At 33.5% G+C, this 15,865-nt stretch overlaps 1 protein-coding gene across 5 annotated transcripts in view; it reads right to left on the bottom strand.

Moving 5' to 3' along the window:
- Positions 1 to 3,725: 3,725 nt before the first annotated feature.
- Positions 3,726 to 15,865, bottom strand: part of LOC105492201 (EPH receptor A7) — a 184,846-nt gene continuing 172,706 nt past the window's right edge. For all 5 annotated transcript variants that reach the window (XM_011759211.3, XM_011759212.3, XM_011759213.3 and 2 more), the window contains exons 15-17: positions 10,514 to 10,707; positions 9,025 to 9,180; positions 3,726 to 7,256 (exon numbers count right to left, since the gene is read on the bottom strand). In XM_011759211.3, coding sequence (XP_011757513.1) covers positions 7,142 to 7,256; positions 9,025 to 9,180; positions 10,514 to 10,707 — 465 coding nt within the window. In that variant the 3' untranslated portion in view covers positions 3,726 to 7,141. The remainder of the gene's footprint in view (positions 7,257 to 9,024; positions 9,181 to 10,513; positions 10,708 to 15,865) is intronic.

The following is a 15,865-nucleotide window of genomic DNA, read 5'->3' as shown; positions in this document are numbered from 1 at the left end:
CAGAAACTGCTAAGTCCCTAAGGACATAAAACAAAGATTTCCAGTTAGCTTCTGCCCTCCAAGAGCACTTGATCTAGTTGGAGAGACGCACACAAATAATCTGACAGAACAAGGTAGGATAATAGTAGCACCAACAGTGTAAGCAAAGCGCCGAAGAGAATTAATTCTGGGTCCCTAGCGTCAGTGAAGACTTGCAGGAAATAACTTCTGAGTTATATCTTGGAGAGGGGGATTTCTCCCATTTAGAAATGTGGGAGGGAGGCCTGGCACGGTGGCTCATGCCTGTAATCCCAGCACTTTGGGAGACGGAGGCGGGTGGATCACCTGAGGTCAGGAGTTCGAGAGCAGCCTGGCCAACATGGTGAAACCTTGTCTCTACTAAAAATACAAAAATTAGCTGGGCGTGGTAGCACATGCCTGTAATCCCAGCTACTCAGGAGGTTGAGGCAATAGAATTGCTTGAGTGAAGGAGGCGGAAGTTGCAGTGAGCCGAGATGGCACCACTGTACTCCAGCCTGGGCGACAGAGTGAGATTCTTTCTAAGAAAACAAAACAAAACAAACAGTTAAAAGAAAGAAAAAGAAACGTGGGAGGGAATGTGAAGCTGGACAGCAAAAGAATGGGAGCATGGACGTACAGCCTGTTTCCAATTTAGAATAGTTTCACTTATGATTTGTGGAGTTGACAATGGTGTGAAAGCCATTTGCATTCAGTGGAGGCCATAACCTCATCCTAAATTCTAAGGAGTTCCTCCACTTAGGATGAGACTATGTCCTGATAACCCATACTGAAGTGGAAAAACTAAGTTGCGGACCCTCTGCTGTGTTGCTGGCATCAAATGCACTTTCCACTTAGAATATTTTCAACTTACAATAGGCTTATGGGGACGTAACCCTATCATAAGTCAAGGAGTATATAATCTATTGATCTGATCCAGAAACAGTCAGTAGTTAACTTAATCTGTATTTCAGACACCATTGCCTTAAACTTCATTTCCACCATATCTTTTTTTTCTGGCCAAAATTGCCAATAGCTTTGTGGTGCCTCTCCTGTTAAATTCAATTTCTCCTACTTGACTTTCAAGATTTTATGTAATTCATCTCTGCCTTTTCTATACAAATTTCTATACAATATTACTTAGTCCTCTTCAAAATATGAAGGATTGTATTTAATGTTTGCGGGTCTTGCTTTGTAAGCAGAGCAGAAGGGATTTAATTGCACCTTGTTCTGCTGGCTCCACAACAAACCTAACCGAACAGGGACTCCTTTATTATGAGAGGAGCCATCACAATAATAGCAGTAACTCAAGCATTAACCCACATTCATTTCTCAGGTAAAACTAAGCGTGACTGTTTGCAGTGTCAGGTTCCTGTAGTTCCTGTTAAGTTGGGTCCTGGTGAATTTGTGTGGAGCTCAGTGTGTAACTGGTTAGGATCTAAGTGAAAACAAAGAATTATAATGCAGATCTCCAGCCCAGTAGATCCCTGAAAACACTCCTGCAAATGTCAGGAATGAAGAAAGGCATGGGTGTCTGTCATCTGGAAGGAATACATTTTAGTCTCATATTCTGTCTGTTTTTTAATGTAAACAGTGCATATTTCTAGCAAGTTGACAGAAGAATATCAAGTTAAACTCAGAAATTTCTGTTGTAATTTGCTGCGGAGTCTGTGCTATCAGTGTAATAAGCATCTGCAAATTCATGTTACATTTTAAAGGTATTCTTAAATTATTTGCTTCATTTCTATGAACTGATGTTTTAAAAATCCTATGATTTATTTCAACATGCTCTGCATATGCAGTTTAACATTTTCTATTTGTTTTCGTATTGTTTGTTGTCTAGTCATTCATTTTATTTAGTTTTAGTTATGTGAAATGGTGAGACTTGAACAGTGTTTGTCCTTTGCTAACCTAAAACCATTCTACTTAAAACAAATTTGCTCATTTTTTTTTCCTCTGAGCATCTTCAAGTAAGATCTATGATTAACCAGACATTGAAAAACATATTGTACCTTCTTTAGTTACATATAAAATCTACAAATATATCTAATTTAAATTTCAAGAGGAAGATAAAAATAATGTTCAGCAGTAGATAACTAGGACATTTAAAATAATGAAATACAAGGTGCAGGTTATATCCGATGGAGCTTTATTTGCCATTAATGGAGGTTTAGAATAGACAACACCTCACTTGTTTTTGGTGCCAAATTATCAAATTTATAAATTCCTACTACTGTTCCATATCTACAAAACAGTTGGCTAGTGCATCACTACTTACTAAACTTTGTGCAATAGGTCCAATTAAATTGGATCAATTAATTACATTTATTTTAACCTCAAGGTCAGTCAGGTCTTTTATTGTTTTAATTACAGATTTAATTATATTCCATCATTGAACTTGAAAAAAAAATCCACCCCCTTACAGCACTTAACTCTAATGAGGTTCTCAGAAGCATTCCTATTGAAATATTTTATTTTTCTGCCCATATTCTTTGAGCTATGCTGAGATGCACTACACAGAAGAGTAAGAACAGCTGGTAGGATTGTGTGGGATACTGCAGGGACACCAACACAAGGCCAAGAGGATGCTGCTCCACAGATTGAAAAGTTGCCAGTCACCATGTTTTCTTTATCATTTTACTATCTGTAGTTACAGTTTTTGCATTTAAGATGTAGGTAATCTCTTTGATTTGTGTGTTTCTTTCAGTAGCTTTCTTTAAAATTGACATTGACTTTTCATTGCAGCTAACAATATACAACAAAGGGTAAAAGTAGGAGATAAGTGCTTCAACAAAAACCTTGTTACTGATGATTACCATTAATGTTTAAATATAACTTTTATTTAGTTATAGAACTTTCGTATTTTAAGAATGGCTTTTGATAGTGTATTTTTGTACCAGTTATAAACCTAATATTTTAGAGATAATTTTATAATTTCTGGAATCTTCCTCAGTGTTCCAGGATATATAATTATCACTGTATAAACTTAAGAAGAATGTTGGCGTATGTCTTGCATCTTTGAGCAGCATTTTGTTAATATGCATATGAGAATTGGGCAGGGACAGGCCAGGATTTCAAGATTATCTTTGAATTTCAGTTCAGTGTAGCATGAGCCTCAGCACTGCAAGTATGACAGCTAGCAATAGCACCTCATCTGACATTTGCCTATTATTCTCATTTTTGGGGAATTTAAGAGGGTGGTGTTTTAAAATAGGGAGTGCTTGGTTTTCATTTCAGGTGCAAGTTCCAACGATCACTGAGTCACTTTCTATGTTAAACAACTCAACCATTCAACCAGATTTATCACTTTTTCCTTTTGTTTTGGATTTAACGTTAGAATTATCTAGTAACCTGAATGCAAAAAACAAAAACAAAAAATCTAACTTAATCTATCAAATGTTTAAAATACATGTGAACGTCCAATGACAAAATATTTCCTTTCTCATGCAAATATTATTGTTGTATCATGCAGTAGTTTCAGAAGGAGCAAGAAAGATTGTAGCTATTTGGCAGTATGGCTCTTTGAAGCATGATCTTGTTATTCTGTAATAATTAGAGTGGAATTGTTAGTGTGCAAGAGATTAAAAGGAAACAATGAATATTCATTTTTCTTCATATTCTGATTGGTCCACTCAACTATTTCAATAAAACTTTATCTCTTCTTGTAATATTACATAGGAAAATAAAGAACATGTAAGGGACATAAAGGAATCCACCAATGATTGGAGACAGGATTTTCTTTACATTGTCTAATAGACTTGTTTATTATTTTAAGCTGGTAAAAAGAGACTTATGATTCGTGTTGAAGAAAGAGTTATTTGTGCTTGATACATTGAAGACACTGTTCAAAAGCAGTTTGTCCTTATAAAAGGATGACCCCTGTAGTATTTCTTAGGCAAGGAGGGACAAATTCAACCAACAAAAATCACATCTCGCCCCGAGTTCCCCATGATTTCTCCACATAGAGCAAAAAAATACACATCAGTAATTTATTTGAACATGCACATCAGTGAGTAGCATAGTTCTAGGCTACTCAAGAAACAAAAGGGAGAATATCAGCATTACCTAAATAAAAAAGAGAGGTGAATTACACCACTTTAATTGTCTTAAAAACACGGATAAGAAGAGCAATTAAAATATAGTCCTAAACAGTACTAGCTAATGTAGATTACATAAGTATACAATATGATTCAACTAATAGTGCTCTGACAAGCATAAACCACCAGTTCTAGTAAACAAGGCCCACATCAATTGCTGAGAAAATGTTAGATTCAGATGTAGAACAAGTTACTTTTATTTCGGTACTGAATGCAAAACACAGGTCAAGTGTGAGGACAGCGTTCTAAAAAAGGTGGCTCTGTTAAAGCAAGGAGGCCATTTCCTTTTGCATTTTTATAATGCTGGAATTCTATTTTTGACGTTCACTTTCCTACTTTTCCTCCCCTGAGCACTAATTTATTTAAAAAAAAAAAAAGATTTCAAGGTGCAAGTTGTACATTCTTATCGTTATACTATCTCATCTCTTTCTGGAAGAGAGTATTACAATCAGCATTACAATGTTCTTTTTCTCTTAATATTTGTTTCACATACATGTATTTCAAAATCATAATGTTGATTAGGAAAAGAAACTTACAAACGAGATAGTGATGTAATCATACACTTCCTATTGTGCTGTGTGTCTTTCCCATCCCTTCTCCCCTTTCCCTGTAAAGAGCTGTAAAAAATTTAAGGCAGATGAGGTATATTGCTGAAGGAAAAAGTTATTTTTGATAAAAACTCAAAAAAACTTTTATTCTGCCCTTCTACTCAAGAAAGACTACTCAACTATAAATCTAGTGCTAGAAAAAAGCAGGAAAGACACCGTTTGCGTGTACCATACTATGTCTTCTATTTCTAGAATGGCTTTTTGTTAATTTAATTTTAATAGAAAAAATAAGCACCTTAAGCTATGAACAAGAAAAGAACTTCATTATTAGTGAGTCTAGAATCCAAAAGGAATTAAGAACACTCACTCAAACTCTTTCACTCATTCTCACAAAGGCCAATGCTACTGATTAGAATTGTAAAGTGCTGTACTTAGTATAAACACTTGTATACACTGCAGACACTGAAAAATAACCCTCAAGCACATTGTGTTATAGTTCCAAAAATATATTTACAGTCTATTACAAAGATTACAAATGGAAGTTTCTAGGTGACTGTATTATGCTAATTAAAATTATTTTTACAGATTAATTTTCCTTAGGGACAAAAAACATTTTAGTGAAATTAAAATGATTTTTCTAGTCAATCAAAAAATAAATTAAAATATCAAATAACACTGTACAGTGATTTAAAACAAAAAAAAATAGGGTGGGGAGGGGTTTGGGAAGCAATCCATTTGAGTTTTTCTATAGCCATCTTTGGTCCTAAATGTGGGAAAACACATTATGTAGCACTGAAAATACCTGTTCTTTTGTGATGCTCTGCAAGTAAAATAGAAAAATATAGTGCATTTTCAATGTATTCAGAGCCCACTACGGAGAAATGTGTGTACAAAACAAGACAGTATAAATAAAATTTACAAGTTTTACAAAGGAACATTTACAGATTTTGTTTCTGTTATTTGTTTGTTTGTTTGTGGATGCCCACATTATCAAACAAGACCAATTATGACCGATCCCTGGGATCTTTCTCTATTAAAATCATTATAAACAGCCCAATTATCTTTGGAAGTACAACAGTTCAATTCTGGGGTAGTTCATGATTTTCATAACTTTTGAAAGCATTACTCACAATATGTATACATTCCTGTAATATCTATAAAGACACATTTAATTATTGCTTATGAAATTCTAACACAGTAATCAAATAATATGGTTTAATAAATAAAGCTTTAAAAACAAGCCAGATCCTTCACCTCTTCCTTCTAGGGTAAGGAGTCCTTTCATTTAACAAGTTTCTTGCATCAGTGTTCACAAACAAAAGACTTTTTGTTTTGTTTTGTTTTGAACTGCAATGGTGATATTCTGCGCAGCACATTTGTGTTTAAATGGTGAAAATTGTGAACTGCCCCTTTATCATGCTTCAGAGTTATAATATAAAACAATTATTTCCTTTCATGTTTGGACTGCATTCAACAGAAGAGGATATAAAATATATGTCAACTATTTATCCTAAATTTCCTAATGTCACAAGACTGAAAAAATCTTGATGTGCTCAGATTAAATTTTAGATAACACTGGATAGTTCTGCTTTCAGAGACTTGCCTTCACCAACATTCTTCAGATGAAGCGCCTCATTTTTTTAATATACTCATAAACCTAAAACTCGGGTTTATTAAATTCTTTCTAGTAAAATCACTCTATAAACAATCTGTTAAAAGTGCCTTATAGTATGTATGGATCATTATTGCTTTTTTCATTGAAAAGATAGTATGTTGTCTGATCTTTACAAAAAATTTCTTTTTAAAAAATATCAGAGCTCTTGGCAACTTGCATTTTCTTGACTACCTGCCAATTAGCAAACAATATCAAAACAGCACTGATTAAACAGAATAAAATGGCACAAAAAGGATACCAATGTTCTGACAGAGATGTATCTTCAGTCACGCTATTTCTTTTGAAATCTGAGATTCTTTCAAAGGTACCCAGTGTAGTAATGTGTTACAGATTTAACACTAAAAAGGTCCAAAGCTATAAACAACTTTCTAAAACGAAGTCCTTATGAAGAATAAACACAAATGATTTTAAAAAGGAATAGTCTGAAATCACATATTTAAGGAAAATATTTCATTGATTTTAACAATAAGATCATGATTTTATTTGACAAATATATTCTTTCTTAAATTCTTTATGTACATTTTAAAAAGTCTATAAGACAAAAAGGAGGTTAGAGAGCTCAAGGTGTTTGGATGTTTTTCAGGTAGTACTTTGTTTATTGTCACTGCTATTTTCCTGGCCACCGATGGTGGATCCTAAATTCCCTTTTTATATATTCTGGTGGCACTTAGGAGTTCAAGTCTATAGGTGCTTCTTAAATCTTCTCTTCACTGTTGGAAGGACCCAGGACATCAACTGTCTTCTAGCAGCATTCTATGCATACACTGAAGGCCAGTACTGTTCTCTTGCAGTCTGTAATCTCCCTTAAAAGGGAGAAATGCATATCACACTTGAATGCCAGTTCCATGTAAATGTAGCATTTGTGCTCTCATAGTCTGAATGCTGCTCATGATTTTCTTTTGATGGCCAACCAGTGTGATCCCTAAACTCATCACATCCCTGAAAAAGACAAATGTAGTTTTTATTAGGTACCTTACAAAGAGTAAGTGTGGCACGAAACTATCATCAACTGTTTAATTAAATATGTTATCTTAGCCAAATAGATCTTATCTTAGTGTTCTTGGGTATTATGATCACACCCCTGCATCAGATCAGAATAGTAAAACCTGTATCAACATTCTCCTTTGTAAAAATCTAACTGCTCAGGCTCTCAATTTACTCTCAATTCATTTTTAAAGTGATTTGAAATTTTACGTAAGAAATTATTAAAGTCTTAAAGCTATTATTAACTTGAGGGAAGGTTAGGAAATGTTATTTGAAATGTTGTCTTCTTGAACCTAATTGGGATTTAGAAATTTCTAACTGGAAAAAGCTGGATATAGTATAATGAAAATAGTTGGTGGGATCTAGAAGAAAAATTGGAAATCATCAATGACCTTGTAAAATTTTATACTGGATTTAATTAACATGTGGTAATTCTGAGCATATTATTGGTTATATACTTACTCCAGTCAGTTCAATCATTTCATTATATGTCATAAAAACTATCTTTAAAAATGTACAACATCTCTGTTTAATAGCTTAAATTTGAATTAAGAATTGTATCTGTTTGTGTTTTCTTGCCTTTCCTAATAGCCAGACACATTGAGCTTATGTCTTTACAAGCAGCTAAAATATTACAAAACTATAGCACTGTAGTTTTTCATGGCAGTGACAGAGAAACATGGTTTTTCAGGGGTACAGATTGCTTTGGAGACCCAAGTGTAAAAATGCCCACATAGTGACTATAAGAAAACTGAACAAAATAGCATGCACACACTTAAATTCATGTACATGACATTTCCTGGCATATGCCAGAAAATAATATTTGATTGCTGGTCTTCATCTCATTGGAAAAACGATGACAGTACATAGATAGAATCCCACAAATGGAACCTTGAATATTGTTTTCCATTTTCAAACACATTGACTGAGAGGAACTATGTCACCCATGAAAATCATGCTGCAGCCAAGTCAACTGAGGTTTAGAGATTTTTAGATTGTCCAGGACCCCATAATTAGTGATGGAGCCAGACAGGAAAAGTGAGTTCTTTTAACTTCAAGTTCATAGCAATTTCAAAAGTTGTTTTATCAGGTCATTTTTTTCAGGTTAAAAAAAAGGAATCGATCAATCACACATCTTCCAAAAAGTAAGTTAAACTCTTACTTTTAAGCTATGGTTAACTGAATTAAGCTTCTTTTGATCTCTTCAGAAATAATCATATTGGACATTCTAATGCATTTCAGCATTGAGTATAAAGTTTTGAGATTATTTAAGTTCAACAAAAACATGGTGAAAGAAATCCTCCTCTGCAATGGAGAAAGTTTCCCCAGTGAATAGGAATCTAAATAATACAGAGGTTAACAACAGAGGAAGCCTCAATGGATGGTGTTTAGAAACCAGCTATGGAGTCATATTAGTTATTACTTACTAGTTAAGTTGGCTTAGGGGAAATATTTAAATTTTCTGAACTTTAGCCTTGTTGGCAATGAAATAGGTATAAAACTATAGACTTAATACAATTATTGTTGTGAAGTTTAAAAAGGTAATGTGTTTAAAGGTCTATTTAGCATAATGCCTGGTACACAGTAAGAACTTGTTAAAGAAATACTTTTTTCCTTGATTTTGTGATTCAAATTCTTTTAACATAAAGAAGATAACCTAATGTATAAAGTGCAGATTGTACCTAATAAAACCTTAAATATAATGTTAAGAGTTTAAGCTTACTCAATAGTCATCCTGGCTACTGATTCAAGGGAATTGTAGCCAGCTGCTGTGAAGTTATCTTTATATCTTTCCATCTTAATAGCTTGTAGCCATTCTCCAACTGAACAAAAGGTAGTGAAATCGGGAGTGTTTTGATCCAGAAGAGGACTTATTGGCCTAGATAAAAATGAAACAGAAAAGCGAATATTATCATGAACTACCAAAGAAAGAATGTCTTGACCCATATAAAGTTAAGGTATAAAGAATAAAATTAGATGTTTTAACTGGTGTATATAATAAAAAAATACATCTATATGCTAATAAAAACCTAAAGCATCCAGGAGGTCAGTAACTACAAACTCCTAAATTTATATTCTATTTAGATGTGATGACCACCTGGTTTTGTCTTCCATATGTTTTTAAAAGTACAGCCAACAATATTTGGAATCAGTAAATAATTGTTCATTTGCTTTTTCCAAAAGTAATTGGGAATAAACGATGCACATATGGCTGTGTTCTAATCTGTTCAGGCCACAAATGCTGCAGAGATATTGTGCATCTCCTTTGCTGATGGCATTTTTGTGAATGCCGGGGGAGTTAAGTAAGGCACCTCCACAGGTGCCTTACTATCAGTGTAAACCAGAGCATCAATCTTACCTGGCGTCTGAGGCTGAATAACTACTAATATGCATTACAATCAAGCAAGCCTAATGCAAAGGATGAATGGACTCTTTTTAATGAGTACACCTCTTTAATCATGTATTGAATTTCTCTTTTTTTTTTTTTCTTGAGACAGAGTATCGGTCTGTCGCCCAAGCTGGAGTGCAGTGGTGCGACCTCAGCTCACTGCCACGTCTGCCTCCCAGGTTCAAGCAATTCTCCTGCCTCAGCCTCCTGAGTAGCTGGGATTATAGGCGCCCGCCACCACGCCCAGCAAATTTTTCTATTTTTAGTAGAGACGGGCTTTCACTGTGTTGGCCAGGCTGGTCTCGAACTCCTGACCTCGTGATCCACCCGCCTTGGCCTCCCAAAGTGCTGGGATTACACGCGTGAGTCACCGTGCCTGGCCTGAATTTCTTTTATAAACTTTAACATCATTGAATAATTTATTAAATGACTTGAAGCAAAACAATTAAGTAGGTACTATGAATATAACAAAAAACAAGAACAACAGTAATAAAAACCCATGTAATAATAAAAGTATTGGTCTGAAAATATGAACTACTATCATATCACAAAAATTCAGTTCATAAAGTTTTTTTGATAAAAGCAGCTAGTAATACTTATAACTTTAAAAAATACAATAATAACTAATATATTCTCTTTAAACACCAATGAAGGTAAGCTTAACTGGAAAGAAAAAATAAACTTCTTTAAATATAATCTATTTAATATGAATTTATACTTCAACACAAAAGTCAATTTGCGATTGTGGTGGCGTTGAGGAAATGAATGGTTTATGTGACTATTTTAATTTCTCCCAGATTCCATTCTCTTAGGCATTTCTTACCTACTACAAGTTCCCAGGGGAGTTTTCAGACTATTTGGGTTTCGAATCATTTTGTCAAGAATTCCAACTATCTGTTCAAATTTTGGCCTTTCAGCACGCTCCTTTTGCCAACAATCCAACATTAGCTGGTGAAGGCCAGCTGGGCAGTCCATGGGTGCTGGTAAACGATAACCTTCTTCTATTGCTTTTATAACCTAATAGCCAAAAGGACATTGCAAATTATAATAAAACAAATTTCTCGGTAGGCAAAATGATTTATCCAGATAAGAATGAGGCACAATGCTTCACAAAAGACTTACTTTTTTCCCCCAAATTTCCATGAATACTAAGCAAGTTATTAAGGAGTGCATGAAGTGGAGGATATGATGACATTTGCTAGTTAATTCAGCAATAGGGAGCAGCAATTAAGTTCATCCAGGGTGCAAGAGATGGAAACGTTTTTAACATCATCCCAGAGGCTTTCAAAAAGGAACATGTTATGGAACTATCTTACTTGTATATAATTGTGAGTATACGTATGTGCCCATACATTTAATAATTCTGCAAGTTGTAAAAAGAATTTGAGTTACCCAGAATGAGCCAGAATGATTCACTTTCAAACAGGGCATCAAAATAATATGAATGTTATTACCAAGCCCATGAGTCTTTTAAATAATATGAAGCTTATTGTTAGTGTTATAAGACAGTAGTGTGCTGGAGCGAGGTTGTACTGGTTTATGAGTGGCGACTGCATCCCTTCCTTACTCCAAGTTCCCTTACCTCACGCTGGCAGACTGAAATAAGCGTGGGGGAAGGGTTACAGCAGGAAATAGGGAAAGTCTACAAATCAGGGCTTTCCCAGTCAGAGAGCTGGTTTTTATTTTTAATTTTTATCAGCATACCACTGCCTATTTATGTCTAATAACAGCCTAAAAAACTGTTTATATGAAGCTTTGAGTATTAATGAAAAATAGGCCCCTATAAACATTTGTATGTGGCAATCAGAAAAATTATCATTCAGATTTGAGTTTTTCATTTATATGAAAGGCAAAAATAGATCTTAAAAATTTGAAAATGTTCCAAATCTGAGTGGCAAAGGGAAGAGAACAAGAAGACAAATAGCAGAAATAAGAAGGGCTTGGAGAACATTAAAATAGTATTTTAGGGGGAAGAACAAATCCTTTGACACTGACTGATATAATGGTAGAAATATAACAGAAAATGACCCTCTCAGGAAAAAAAAACTTTGAATTTTCAAAGAAAATAAGGCCAAAAGTAGGCAAACAAAAAGCTGGCTTTAAGAAATGTTGCTGGCCTTAATATTTTTATGGGAACACATCCTTAAGATGCATGCCGACACTCAAAAATAGCACCTTAAAATATAAAAAGTTATAGGATAGGATATAATGAGTACAGTACCTGGCATCAACAATGCTTGAAAAAAAAATTCTTTTGTATAAGGGGGAAAAAACGTCTACTTTTTTCTTTAAGGCAAATCTCTAATTAAGTTTAAAAAGTAAATAGATGGACTTATAGTAACTTTTGAAAATTCATATAAGTATAAAATTTAAGACCAAACGCTCTCCTAATCGCTAGGTTTTATTTCTATCAGCTTATTAAACTCTTCATCTGAATTGTTCATAGGTACCTCCACTCTATATAATTAAAACTGAATTTACCACCTCTCTTCCCAATGTTTTACTATTTCAATTATTAGCACTTCCAGTCCCAGTTAGAAAGCTGCAAACTGTCCCAGATTCTTTCATTCTCTCTTTCTCTCTCTCTCTCTCTTTTTTTTTTTTTAAAAAAAGAAGAAAACAGAGTCTTGCTCTGTCATCCAGGCTGGAGTGCAGTGGCACGATCACAGCTCACTGCAGCCTTGAACTCCAGGGCCCCACATCCTGATCTTCCTGCCTCACATCCTCATATACACAATTAGTCACCACTTTCTGATGATTTCTACTTCCCAAATATAATGTATGCTCAAATACTAGAAAAAGTATTTTTCCATATTTATATCTACATTTATATATCTCTCTCTATATATACATCTCTGTGAAATGATGGAGTAATTATCTCATAGTTAAGTCCTTAGTTTCACACTGAGGTGTTTCTTTAAGTACTTTATTTTGAACAACAATTATGGAGAAAACACCTTGGTCTTAAGTGACCTTAATCAGTGTTGGTACTAAATGCAATGGAGGTCATATGACAGAACTTAAAAATGTCCTTTTATGACCCCATAATTACAAATGTTGCATATCACTGTAAACATTCCTCTAATATATCACTTTTAAAAGCTATACATCAAACAAATACATACAAATGGTAACTCTGCAAAGATCACAAATATATAAGTATAGGAGAAATTATATTTTTTGAAAACCATTTTAAATGCTAAGAATTTCAAGTGGTTTTGCAAAACATTCCAGTAATAGCACTGTACTTGGATTCAAAAATGCTATGTTAAAAAATGTCAATAAAAGTAAAAGTAATTTACTTTTGGAAAATGAGTGGCTTTTTGTATATGAGGCTGCTTCTATTTAAACACGTGCAGTCTATTTCTGATTTGACATGACTGCATTCTAATGCTCATAACATTAATTCAGTCCTCATTATTTCCCACCACCTCCTAACCTACTTCCCTGCTTACAGCTTATCTTCAGGTGTTCTGAAAGGAACAATGTAAGTTGAGTGATCTTTCCTTTTTTCTTTCCCTCCAAGTAATGTTTTAAAATGTAAATCTAAATCTTATCATGCCCTCTTGACATAATACTTTTCAATAGCACTCCAAGCTTTCAAAAGAACACTTAAAATTATTGATTCTTTAGCTTTCAACACAATATATTCTTAAGTGTTTGTAGCACTGAACATAGGACCTTTAAATGATTATTAAAAAAATGAGTTAATGAACCTCTGTAGTTGTTCTACTGCATTACGGAAATTTAATGATTCCTTTTGTTATTGCAGAGAAACAACACTGATCTCACTTCAAAGTGAAACTCCTAGCTATATTCAAAGATACAGTGGTTTACACATTCATAAAGGATAGCAAGAAGATATAACATTTAAAATAAGAGATACTGGGACTTTAATAATCTCATTAATAGTCACATCCCTATGGACATGAACACTTAAGGTACTTGCTGGGAACTCTTCCACCTTATACAGCAGTTTGGCATAATCCAAGATATACCCTTTGAAACAAAACCAGCCAATAGGAGCTAATTTAGGGAAAAACCGAACCTTGAGGTTCTGCAGTTTTCATTTATTAGCCTGGCAGTAAAACAATTTCCCTGTTAAAGATGTAATTAATAATCACTGTTAATATATATTAAATGCTTATTATATGATTGGCATGGTTTTAAACTTTAATTATCTTATTTGATTCTTACAAAAACCTTATTAAGTATCATTATTACACTGATTCAAGAGATAAAGAATGTGTGACACACAGGAAAAAAAGAAAGAGGGCCACTCAATATCAGGTAGCTGTTAGTAGAAAAGACAGAATTTAACGTAGGCTATCTGACCAGAGCCCTTGCTGTTAAGAATGCCTTTATTTTTCCAATTAAAAAATAGGTACATTCTTCAAATAGTTAGATATTCTTGGAAAAACAATGCACAGAGGTAAGATGGCTGACCCTCCACTTCTTAGAGGATTATGTAATTGGTTCATTGAATTCATCTGACACATATTCTTGTGAAATTACTAGAAACTCCTTGTATTTGCGTTAGTATTCTAATAAAATTCATTCATAACCAGTTCTATATCTAAATAGTTCCCAGAGGAACCAGAAGTGATTTGGGTAAATGTAACTTTAAAAAAGATCTCTGGGACACAACAAGGACCACTTCTTTGGCAAATGCTGTAAAGCAATACTTAGAAATAAAAACAAAAGTTACTTACTGAGAAGTGTTTCCATATTATTACAGTATGACCATTGTAATTAAGAGAAAAAGGAACACAATAAGACCCCATTAATGAGCCTGTAATAACTCAAAATGGCATATGATATGATTGGCTTCTGTCCTCTCCTCAATATTCATTTTCTATTTCATTAACCTCGCAGTAACATGACCCACATTTTATGCAATTAAATATGTTGGACTTCACTTATGAGATTATGGCAAAGTTTTACATAAAACAACATCATAATTTTGCTTCTATCTTAACACGAAAAAATAATAAAGTCATAAATCAGTGGTGACTTTTAAAATGAAAAATTAGGTATCACAATTTAGCTGAGAATACATTTACTTATGAGTATATTATATTTTCAAAGCTCTTAAATGATTTTTCATATATGGCTTTAAGGAATTATCTTTATGTCTCATACCTTTACAAAAGCTTAAATTTTTTAATATCCTAATATCTACCAACTAGGAAAATTAACAATTTACTGGCCTAGCTTTATATAAGAGAAAAATACTTTCTTACATTCTTTTTTAAAAATACTTTTTAGTTAAGTATTAAGATAATTAATTTACTATATAGATTTTATTCTTTTTATGCTAGTAGTATTTTTTCTTATATTACAATACATTAAAATACGAATGTAAGAAAAATAGTAGGAAAAATAAAATCTATATAGTAAAAAACTTTAAAATTTCATAATTTGACGGTAAAAATTTGATTTGGATGAATCAAGATATAAATTCAATGAAAAGATAGCTGCTGTGAAAACCAAAATGATATTTTCAATTTCCACAAAAGTTCTTATATTTGACATTTACATACATGAAGATTTTTCTTTGAAAAGTCATTAATGGAAAGAGCTAAATGTCTGCAGATTTTTTAGAAGAATAAAAGTTGGAAATTTATTTGGAAAGCTTCACCTCTCGGTTTTAATTGCAAGTAACTGAATCTGACTGTTTCCAATGCAGTTAAAACTTAAGAAAATAATAGACACATGAAAATACAAATGAGTGCCCATTCAAGGGTTAACTAAGGGATAATCTATTTGAGTATGAGTCTGGTCATGTATACATATATTAGTTTTCCCTAGGTTTTTCTTGTTCATTGCCTTGTCCAGAGTTACACACACTGTCCAGATAGTCCAGAACTTTCTCACTCATTAGCTTCTACACCACCCTTTTGTGTCTCTTCAGGTTACAAAAACCTCACCTTATCCAGCATTCAGCCTGGAACTGTGTGGACTTGCTTAGAAATGTAACCATCACTGCACATCTTGTTTTCTTGTGTCTTGTAAAAAATCTTTTAAAATCTGAGGCATTTAAAATGTGAGGGCTTTCTTAAATCCCTGACAAATTCCTAGCAACTAAATTTTAATAATGTAAAGTGAATCGGTTCACTTAATAAATCCATCTAGGCTAATTAAAAAACAATGAATATATCCGAAAATCTGACGA

This window comes from Macaca nemestrina, chromosome 5, assembly GCF_043159975.1.
Source record: "Macaca nemestrina isolate mMacNem1 chromosome 5, mMacNem.hap1, whole genome shotgun sequence".
In the NCBI taxonomy this organism is placed as follows: Eukaryota; Metazoa; Chordata; class Mammalia; order Primates; family Cercopithecidae; genus Macaca; species Macaca nemestrina.
Note: the sequence above shows the minus strand (reverse complement) of the source record. Positions and strands in the feature narration are given on the sequence as shown.